Here is an 11,279-nt window from a genome sequence, read left to right on the forward strand (position 1 = left end):
CTGTTTGTAGATGCTGCACGCTCAGATATTCATCAATGTTGCACTTTTGTGTTTCTGATAACACACTTGTCTTATCTGAACTGGTAACTGCTTATCGCCCATGTTTATATAAAGCACAGACACCAGAGACAGAAAGACCTGCTGGATTATTATGATATCTTTCATAAGAACCTTTACAGTGTGTACATACTCAACTCTTATTTGTATACTGTGCATTTTTATTGTTTGTTTTGTTGTTTCTGGTTGAGTGTGGAGGCTTTATACCCGCATACATACACACACATCACATTTAATCACTCATATGCATTGCATGCAAGTCATGAAAGAGGCAGGAAATATGACTGCACACCTGTTACACCTTGGACACAACCTGTTCCAAATTTTCCCCAGGTGCTAACCAGACACAAGAACAGTTTCCTCCCACAGGGCATCACTCTGAGGAACAATGGATCCCCTCTGGTATTTGCTGGAAAATGTATTATGACAAAGCTGAAAACAGGCCTGATTTTTTCTGACCTTATGCAAAGCTTGTGTTGACTTTTCAGACAGGACAAGGACACTACAAACATATGATGATCTTGTGAAAATAATGTGTTGCTGTTGCTAAACAACAGTATAAAGTTGTTTAAATGAGCTCAACTTAAACATTTACAGCGGTAAAAGGCAACATGCACATTAATGCAGCAGTAATATTATTCTAGAAACACAACACAGATACTGACAGAACAGGAAGAAGTTTAATTTGATTTGTGCTCGATGATCAGAGAGATGAAGGAGAGAGAGAGAATCACAAACACCCAGAAAGACTGTGAGACATTAGACCACATCAAAAAACTTCCATACCTGCTGGGTGAAGTTAAGTACAGCAATGTGCAAACATAGCTGCAAGATTTGTGAACTGCTGCGACCACATAAGGAGGTCCAGCGGACAGGAAGGGCAGACATAAACCATGTCCTCCTGCTGGACATCATTTACTTTGTGTATATTGAACAATTTAATTATTATTATTTCATATTCCTGTATTTTATGTTAAGACATTTATCTGTGCTTCTTGTTGATGTCACGCTTTGCCAATGTTAACATATATTTCCATTGCCAATAAAGCTGTATTGAATTGAATTGAATTGAGAGAGAGAGAGAGAGAGAGAGAGAGAGAGAGAGAGAGAGAGAGAGACATAGAGTAACAATTACAAATTACAAAACTTTAAATTAAATCTGAATATATTTAAAATCAATTAATCTGAATAAACGTGACAAATATTGTATCTTTTCCATTACTGTGCTCTCATTGGCTAACTCGGGGCTGCGTCAGTATTACGCAGATTCCTATTGGCTGTCGGATGGACGCCTCTCTCTGCAGGCTGAAGGTGAACCCGGCCCGTCTCTCTCACTCTGCCCGTCTCTGGAAGCACCTTCTCCCCCTCACTGCCTCCTCCTCGTCCTGCAGCGGGATCATCTTGCCTTGCACTTAGCCATGTCCATATTCAGCGATGTCCCGCAGGCTCCTCCGGTGGCAGTCTTCAAGCTGACGGCTGATTTCAGGGAGGACAGCCACCCGCAGAAGGTGAATCTGGGGGTCGGAGGTAAGCGGTAGTCGCTGCTCTGCTAATGCTAAAGCTACGTTAGTTTGCAGCCCACCACACGCTGCTGCTGCCCGGCCTGGCCTCGTTTAGCCGCCCGGCGTTGAGCTCATGTCATCATGCTATCAGACATTAGCAGCTCTTTGATTTGACCTTAGCTGCATGCTAGCAGGGAAGCTAACCAGCTAGCGCCCCTTCATGTTGACAGATAGCCGCTCCTGTCAGCTCTGCAGGGAAGCTACGTGCTGCCACGACTCTGACACTGGTACAGAGAGGTCACATGCTCGTCTTGTGACCTCTCTGTACCATTTACCCTCAGTTTAAGAGGCTATATCCTGTTAGCCGTGAGGGGAAATGTACAGCAGGTGTCTCGCACCTGCGTCCTTGAACGCATCATTTCCAGTCACTTTGAAAACAGTGATCTTTTTATTTCGAGACTAAAGACTCAGACCTCACTGGTAACTGTCTTGGTAACTATGGAGACTAATCCTGCTGGCTCTGCTGGTTTTGTAGCTGTCAGTGCACTTGTTGCATTGTGTGACCGGGATGGTGTTACCTTTATTTAATACAGTCATTAGTGTTGTTGGTGTGGTGTGACAGCCTGTTTGTTTAGGCTGTGTTTCCACTTTGAAATAAAAGATAACAACAAGATTAGATTAGATATACTTTATTCATCCCACCATGGGGAAATCTACTTGTCACAGCAGCAGAGGGAAGTGTAGCATACACTACAGAAAAAAAACACAATAAACAGACAGAAATATCTATAACCTACACAATACACACAAAAAACAGACAAGTACTGAGGATAAAAGTGGCATGGTATATAAAAAGAACTGAACATATAAATTATTTAGTTAATTTTTCTTCTCCTTCTGATGACAATTTAATTATTTTATCAGTCTGTGGTAGTGTGATGTCACCTCTGCACTAAGACTCCTTTAAAAAAAGACATTTTGTAGCTGTATGTGTAATGTCGTCATTCTGTCTCAACACAACCAAAATCCTAGATGATATGTCAGTGTTAAACGCAGACTGTTAACATCTGTAAACAATAAACATCAGTATTTGTTGCTCTAGTAAAGTAACTAGAAGTACTTTTACACAGTAGGATTATGAGTTCACCTTATTTTATGATGCAGCGTTGCTGGGTCCTTAGCTGCACTGTGCACCTGGTTGCCAAAACATACCTGCAAACCAGTTTGGCCGGGAAATAATCAACAGTGGGTAATGTAGCCACTAGTTTCGTGTTTATGTTGTACATAGCTTAGGCATACACACATACATCAGTAACAGTGCATGCTCACAGATCCAGATAGACGTGGAACTGAAAAGAAACCACTGACTCAATAAACAGCAATCGGTAAATGATACTGCTGTCAGACTTACAGGAGGTTGACCTTGTGTGTCTGTACAGTGTCTGTCTGCAGCTGCGGTTATGGCCTGTTATTTGATACAGCTCTGCACAGGCCTTCATACAGCATGAGTTCTTAAGGAGTCAAATATGTGCCACACACACACACACAGACACACACAGTTTAGTCTGGCTTTTAAGGGTGACCTTCACAGTGCATGTGACATTATAATAAATCACACTGTTTTTCTCTTTCAGTTGTGACTCACACACTTTCTCTCTCTCTTAACTTTATCTTTCAAACTGCACGGTTATTGTTATTCCATACAGGCTGTGTACTTTTAAAGGATTGTGTTTTACCAGTAGAGTGAATATATGAATTGTCTTACACCAGAAATTCCAGAAAAACATTTTTCACTCTTTCAACTCTTATTCCTGCCAAACAGTTGCAGAAAAGCTATTATTATTCTTAATGTTTTGTCCAATCTAGCTGTGACTTTCTGTATTACTTGTGCCAGTGTTTAGAGCTGTTGTTGCTCCGTGTCCCTTCCAGCTTACCGTACTGATGACTGCCAGCCCTGGGTGTTGCCAGTGGTGAAGAAAGTGGAACGGCTGATCGTGGAGGATGACAGCCTGAACCACGAGTACCTGCCCATCCTCGGCCTGCCCGAATTCCGCTCCGCCTCCTCCAAGGTCGCCCTGGGAGACGACAGCCCTGCAATCAAGGAGAACAGGGTGAGACATCACACATTCAACACAGCGTAGCTTAGCACAACATGATGTTCAATCTTTTCACCTTACTCTTGGTACAATGACAAACTCCCTGAAGTGTTCTTGTAATTTCATAAGTGTTGCTAGTGTTATACTTGCTATGCTTGATAATATCCTGTATAAGGCACTAATATACAATGACTTCACTGACTGCTTATTGATTTCTGAGGATTGTTAGATATCCCTCGTTGATTAAGTTGGTTATTAATCAAACAAATATCAGATTAGGTTAGTTTTACATCCGTGATTTGTTTCATGTTGCACATTTCTCACCAGATTTCTTTATTTTTCTCATTATGTATGACTCGTCATGTTTCCATCCTGCTGTTTTCGCTCTCAGGTGGGAGGTGTCCAGTGTTTGGGTGGGACAGGTGCGTTGAGGATCGGGGCAGAGTTCCTGCGACGTTGGCACAACGGCGTCAACAACACAGCAACGCCCGTCTATGTCTCGGCGCCCACCTGGGGTTAGTAGACAGCTTTAAAGCACATTACTGAGTACTGTTTTGGAGCCAAGTGCTCTAAACTCCCTAAAAGATCTTTGACCTTTTGCTGCTGCAAATTCTCTTTGAATTTTAAAGATTTGTCTTTGGATTGTAGTAATAAGTCAGTTTCATAGTTTGCTTGAGGTTTTCAACATCTGCTGTATGTTTTTCTTCACAGAGAACCACAATAGTGTGTTTTCTGATGCTGGCTTCAAAGACATCCGGCCCTACCACTACTGGGATGCTGCTAATAGGGGCCTGGACCTCGCCGGGCTCCTGGATGACCTGGAGGTGATGAGCAATGAGCTGCTTGACGTCAGCATTTTCATGCCCCAATGACTCAACAAAAAATTGTGTATCGTTTAATTATCTCCACTAGGGTCAGCTATTATGTAAGAAAGGGATGATATAACAGGCTGTGCAGTGACAGCGTGAAGACTGATGTGTGACTGAAATTCTCTTCCTGTTCCCCTTCTGATGTTTGTCACATGTTATTAACAACTTTTAAACATCTACATTAACTAAATACTGTGTTGTAAGTTGAATTTTCTCATCAACTAATATGACTATAATTTAGACACTGATAATTTGACATTAACCACTTGCAGGCCATTTTTTGGACTCGTTTGGAGTTTATTGTAGTTTTATAATATAAGATCTGACTCTCCATTTCTCAATAGAAAGCTCCAGAACACTCCATCTTTGTCCTCCACGCCTGCGCACACAACCCCACCGGCACCGACCCGACCCAGGAGCAGTGGAAGAAGATCGCAGAGATCATGAAGGTAAGACGATGTTGCAGTCGGTCTTTTGGTCATAGAATTCATAGAATAACGTCGCCGTGAAGAAGTGAGTTTTTTTCTCTCCATGCCAAACTGCATTGTAAATTTTAACATTTCCAATCTTATTAAAGGAATTCTTACATTTTTAACATGTTTTGCTTGAAGGTAATAAATGTTTTTAAATCAAATTGTGTTTCTCATCTTTTGTTGTTGTTTTTTTTCTTGTTTTTCTCTAGAGGAGGAACTTGTTTGTGTTCTTTGACTCAGCTTACCAGGGTTTCGCCTCTGGCAGTCTGGAGAAAGATGCCTGGGCCATCCGTTACTTTGTCTCAGAGGGCTTTGAGCTGTTTGTGGCTCAGTCTTTCTCCAAAAACTTTGGCCTTTACAGTGAGTATGCACAATCCAGACTCGCACACATTTAGTCCATGGTGGTTTAGTGCACAACATGGCCCCAAGAATTTAAAGGACTTAATATTAAAAATATTTACATGCCACAAATACGTTTCTGTTTATCCGCACAGTATGCACATTGTTAATAGAAACATGATCGATCAAACTCATCATATGATGTAATTTAGCACCTCTTTCCTCTGCCGCTGTTATCAGATGAGAGAGTTGGCAACCTGACTGTGGTTGCCAAGGACAGCGAGAACCTGACCCGCATCCTGTCCCAGATGGAGAAGATTGTCAGGACGACTTGGTCCAACCCGCCGTCTCAGGGAGCACGTATCGTCAGCAAGACACTCAACTGCCCCGAGCTCTTCGCTGAATGGTATGCTCCATTACACTCCAGTACAGTCACAGACCTGCTGCTGACTATCATGAAGCAGTTAGTAAGTCATAAGTAAGTCTCATCGAGACTGACAACTCCCAATTAGTCCTAAACTTCATACGAGTGTGAAAATGTGTTCCTCACTTAATGTAATGCTGTTTTAACTCACTGCTCCCCGTTCTTCCCCTTTCGATAGGAAAGGTAATGTGAAGACCATGGCAGACCGTGTCCTGCTGATGAGGGATCAGCTGAAGACCAAGCTGCAGGAACTGGGCACCCCGGGTACCTGGGACCACATCACCCAGCAAATCGGCATGTTCAGCTTCACCGGCCTGAACCGTGAGTGAAAAACACACACATACATACACACACACACATATATAAAAGTGCCAAAATAACAGACGAGCGGGAAAGGCCAACATTACTGTTCAAGGTCAGCTCTGGTACAGTCGGATCCCTTTCAGAGGGTTTGTAATTAAGCCGTGAGTTACAGTGACTCTTTGGAGACTTTGTAAAAACAAAAAAACATAATGATGAATATACATACTGATACATAATGATCCATGTTTTTTTAGTAATCATTTCATTTAATTTATCTCATGGTCTTCACCGGGAATGGACTGCTCAGTTAGATGTACTTTAAAAACTCAAGTCTTGAATGTAGATTGTTTTATCATAAAGAGCCAACGGTCACTTGTTCTTCTACTCTTTGTAACCGTCACTGTGTTGTTGTGCCTTACAGCCAAACAGGTGGAGTACATGATCAAAGAGAAGCACGTGTACCTGATGGCCAGCGGTCGCATCAACATGTGCGGCCTGACCACCAAGAACATCGACTATGTCGCTCAGTCCATCCACGAGACCGTCACCAAGGTCCAGTAAAGGCTGCAACTGTCCGTCTATTTTCAGCCTCCTGTATGCTGCAGGAAGTATCGTTGTGTGTGTGTGTGCCCTTGTACCCCCTCCCTTCCTCATCCTAACCTCCGATTGGTTAAACTGCAGCAGGGATTTTGCAGTTGAACCAATGGGAGGAGATGATTCTCTGTTCTCACTTGAAGGTATAAACCTTTCGGGAGGTGCAATGATTTTAGGAAGACACTTGAACGCACACAGCCAGGTCTAACTGTCAGCAAAGCTTCATACCCCAATGTGTAGATGATAAAATCATTTTATTTCAGGTTTGCCTGTTTTTGTGCTATTTAAATCATTTCTGGTCACAAAAACTCATTTCAAATCTCTTAAATTTGTGTCTGCCCTGTAAGATTTTAATATTTCTTCAATACTGTGTAGCACTTCGAAGGATTAGATATGCTGTATCTGTAAGATTGAACAAAATGCCGTTAATGTAAATATCTGTAATCACTCTTAGAGGTCCTATTTCCTGTGTAAGTACTGAACTAATTGGTAATCTATACACAAAGCAACAAATTGTTCATAAAAGTTGTTTGTTTGCTTGGTTTTAATTTTAAATGCATTGTCGGACGACAGCTAAAAGCTATGATCAACTCATCCATGGATGCTTCTTAATGTTGAGGTCTAAAGAAGGGCATTATGAGCACAACGGTTATTGTCTCTGTCATGTGACAGGTTGAAAGGTCACTTAAAGGTAATGCGTGTGCCTGGCGTAGGTTTTGCCTAGGCAGACCCGTGCAGCTACGTAGAAGATCATGTTAGTTCATAAAGCGACTTTGTGTCATCAGTGAACAAAATCACCTCTTTTCTGTCCCTTTATCGTTGTTTTCTTTCCACCCTGCAGTGCCCTTATTCTGTTACAGGAAGCCTCTGTAAAGTCGGTTAATGTAATGAGCCACTCTGATCAGACCTCAGAGCCTGGCACTTGTTTGCAATAAAACCGCACTCCCATTATGTGGTGTTGTTTGTAATGGCACACAGCATTATGTGTGTTCACACTGAAATAAACTGTAAACCACAAGAACCAAATCTTTGCTTTTCTGCCTTTTTTCCCCAAACAAAATTCATCCTAGGTTCCTAACTTACAGTTTCTAAAATATCTATAAAGGTCAAAGTCACAAAACTAGAAGACAAGATAATTTAATTTCTCTTTTTAATTTTGGTCAGCTTTCATTTCCTTTCCTATTGAAGATGTCAATTGTCAAAAAATAAACTTTTAGGGATGTTTTTTAATTTTCTAAAACAACTGGGCGTTGTGTTTTTTGATGTATTTGTTGGGGACTTTTTCCAGTGACTGATTAATCCACATTTGGTGGATGGTGTATTTGAGTTTTTACCAGTTTTTGGACAAAGATTTTGTTATAGAGGAAGAAGATATATTAGGTTTTGGCTCAGCGCCGGCCCTGGCCACATTTGCGCCCTGGGCGAACACCCCCCCACACACACATTTTCTCGTGCGCCCTCACGGCCGCCCGTGCGCCCCTGGATGCGCCGTGCGCCACCCCCTCTGCCTTGTCAACACCCCGGTCCCGGGGCGCCCGCTCCGCTAACTTAATGAGCGGTATCGAAAATTACCGAGGTTTTTTTCTTTTTCGGGTGCTCTGTCGCCCCCCAGGAGACTGCGCCCTGGGCGGGCCGCCCCATTGCCCATAGCTAAGACCGGCCCTGTTTTGGCTACAAGTGACAGAAGAATTACTCAGATCCTTTTAGTTTTTATACAGAAAAAAAGGTTTTACTTTCTTTAACTTCACTTCTTAAATGTTTGTGCTTCACTGCAGAGGATTTATGTGAAGACTTTGATACTTGAAGACTGTTCAGCACCTCGAATCCTAAAAGTTTGTATCATCACAAGTAGTTTGGAAGCCACACCGGGGTCATATACATGAAGTGTCAAACCTAAAAGCACTTATCATGCAGAAAAAAATAAATATATATACATATGTATGTATACAAGTATATAGATACAAGTACAGTCCAGGTGTATACTATACAAAGACCATACTTGTTAGGGGGATCACTTCATTGTTGTAAGTCAGTCAGAAAAATATAGAATATGACCAGACTTGCTCTTAAATGTGAAATGAAGACTGGAGACTTGAAATTCAGTATGATCTGGAGCTTTATATTTCAGTATATTTTGATGCAAAATACAATCACATAGCTATCTATTTTACAAGTATCATATGCTTTCCCAAAATACTTCTCTTCTACTTATCTCTTCTACACAGGTCTTTCAATTACAAAACAGATGGATCTGCAGCAGGAAAACATATCTGTCAAACCTGCAATCTAATCAACAACATCCTGCAGAAGAATTGTCTGTCTCTGACCTCAAAGGATGATGCTGATTAGCTGCAGTCGCTGCTCCAATGCAGCAAAGTGACTCAGCAGGTTTGATATATTGCACCCAGGAGGGATGTTACCCCTATCCCCCTCCGCCTGTTACATTAGCCAATGAGCTGAGTTAGAAAGCACCCCTCCTTCTTTTTCCATCGTCCCTCAGCCTGCCATGGGTCGATGTTGGTGTTTAAAAGCCAATACTACTGGGGGAGGCTGCTCACAGCAATATTTATTGCCAATATGTAGGATCTTTAAATTTGTTGATTGTATTTTTTTTATTTCATTCATTTAAACTATTTTTTTAGGAACCTTTCTCCCACAAAAACAAGTCAGGCATGTTGAGACCTTGAAAACAGCCAATGAAACTATAAAATACTGCTCATTCATGCAGGTGATCCACCAAAATAAGATATATATCAGCTTCTGTATCGGTCAGACCTCAAACTGCATTTCCCCTTTCCTTCATCCTTCTCTGCATCTCCCCCTTTCCTCCACCTCCTCCTCCTGTGTGCTGCAGTGGCACAAATCTGATTCTGCAAACGTAGTCAGGCAGAGCCACACCCGTCCACCCCGTCCCCTTAACACTATGCAGACAAGCACAAAAAGTCCAGAGCACTGCAGGTTCAGGGACACAGGGATATACTTCCAGTGAGAAGTAGTGTGATGTAATATTTGACCAATGTGAAGAATTATTCAACATAAATCACCAAACTATAAACTGACTTGGATTATCAGTGCTCCGAATACATTTTATTTAGGTTTTTCTCTATGTAAATCATATTTGACCTTGTGTTGACCAAAGCATTAAGAGAAATGTGGACTCGTTAGTCTGATAACAATTGATTTAATGCATGTTACTAACTAAACTTCTTCCTTGGAGTTTCTGTACTCTCTCGTTCAGCAGGTTCTCATGGATCGTGTGTTAGAATAAGATGTTTTATATTCGTATTGTGTGACCTGTAAGTTGTGTTGCCAACTCATCACCCTGGTTTCTATAGATCCATAGAGCAGAAGGCCACCTCTATCAGTTGATTGAAACAGGATCTGTAGAACAGAGGGCTCTGATTATCAGCCGGTTGAAAACAGAGGGACAAAATACCATCAGGGTCAAAAAGTTAAACCCCCTAAAAGTTCAGTGTGCAGTTAGTCATGCGAGACATACTGTAACATAGATGTCTCAGATCGCTGACTAGGTACAACTGAACATCGAAGGGGGAGTTTAGGTTTTCCTCCTCTTTCTGAAGACGATTGGAGCAGCTGAGTGCCAAGAGGCTGGGACCAGCCTGTGCACCAACAAGTGAGAGGCAAGTTTAAACCAGGGCCGCTCCCCAACAGTTTTTGGACCAATGAGATAGGCACACATATAACTTTGTGTAAATTCTAAGTTAGGCACTCTCTTTTTGGAAGTTGTTTGCAGCTAACTGCTTGCAGACTGCGATTTGCTGAACAAAAGAGGTCCATGTACATGTAATATTTTGGTGTCCTGATGCTAAATAAATACTTGTACTAAGGAACAATTCGGCTATAGAATTCCTCTATGCAAATCAACGAACGCGCGACACGTGGCTGCTGCTGTGGTCCTGCATAACGTCCACAACATATATTATTTCTGTCATTATTGCTACCATATCTCCATTACATCTCTATCACAGGTTCCACTGCTACTATAATCATTTTATCATTCATTGTAATTCATTGTCATTTTATCAGTCATTGTAATTGTACAGTATGTTTGTGTTGATTTGTTCTGCACACGTGACATCCATTGCACGTCTGTCCATCCTGGGAGAGGGATCCCTCCTCTGTGGCTCTTCCTGAGGTTTCTTCCACCTTTTTTCCCTGTTAAAGGTTTTTTATGGGCAAGTTTTTCCTCACTCGAGCCGAGGGTCTAAGGACAGAGGGTGTCACTCCCTGTACAGATTGTAAAGCCCTCAGAGGTAAAATGTGTGAATTGTGAATTTGGGCTATACAAATAAAATTAGATTTGAATTTAATATCACCCAATTAACCCAATCATCAGAAGAAAACATTAGCATAACATTAGTTTTTGCAAACCATGCATATTTTGGATCTTAAATCTTTGGGGGAGAAAATGACTTGAAAATGACTAGAGTCACATGTCTTGGCATTAAAGCACCAAAACCAAGACTTGTATGAGCTCTTCTAGGTTGCAAGCTCTATGTAGTGAGTCCTCTAATGATTTAGGAAGCAACACATTTTCAATGTTAAGTCTATAAAACTAGTTATATAGTAATGTTGTGGTTTCAAAAAAAGTAAATTTGGTT

The 11,279-nt window shown here is 41.5% G+C and overlaps 2 protein-coding genes across 9 annotated transcripts in view; one reads left to right on the forward strand and one right to left on the reverse strand.

The window, feature by feature from the left end:
* Nucleotides 1-11,279, reverse strand: part of LOC104939516 (B-cell receptor CD22) — a 509,789-nt gene that overhangs the window by 234,151 nt on the left and 264,359 nt on the right. The window lies entirely within an intron of this gene.
* On the forward strand, nucleotides 1,329-7,683 carry LOC104930034 (aspartate aminotransferase, cytoplasmic). Its single transcript, XM_010744702.3, has 9 exons — nucleotides 1,329-1,584; nucleotides 3,489-3,670; nucleotides 4,047-4,170; nucleotides 4,367-4,479; nucleotides 4,869-4,973; nucleotides 5,207-5,357; nucleotides 5,577-5,742; nucleotides 5,939-6,081; nucleotides 6,485-7,683. Exons 1-9 carry the CDS (start codon nucleotides 1,476-1,478, stop codon nucleotides 6,622-6,624), a joined length of 1,233 nt encoding a protein of 410 aa, XP_010743004.2. The 5' UTR covers nucleotides 1,329-1,475; the 3' UTR covers nucleotides 6,625-7,683.

This window comes from Larimichthys crocea, chromosome X (genome assembly GCF_000972845.2).
Source record: "Larimichthys crocea isolate SSNF chromosome X, L_crocea_2.0, whole genome shotgun sequence".
Lineage (NCBI taxonomy): Eukaryota > Metazoa > Chordata > Actinopteri > Sciaenidae > Larimichthys > Larimichthys crocea.

Coding starts and splice junctions, on each gene's coding strand:
- LOC104930034 (XM_010744702.3), top strand. CDS start 1,476: ATGTCCATATTCAGCGATGTCCCGCAGGCTCCTCCGGTGGCAGTCTTC. Junction 1,585..3,488: donor GGTGAATCTGGGGGTCGGAG/GTAAGCGGTAGT, acceptor TGTCCCTTCCAG/CTTACCGTACTGATGACTGC. Junction 4,480..4,868: donor GGCTCCTGGATGACCTGGAG/GTGATGAGCAAT, acceptor ATTTCTCAATAG/AAAGCTCCAGAACACTCCAT.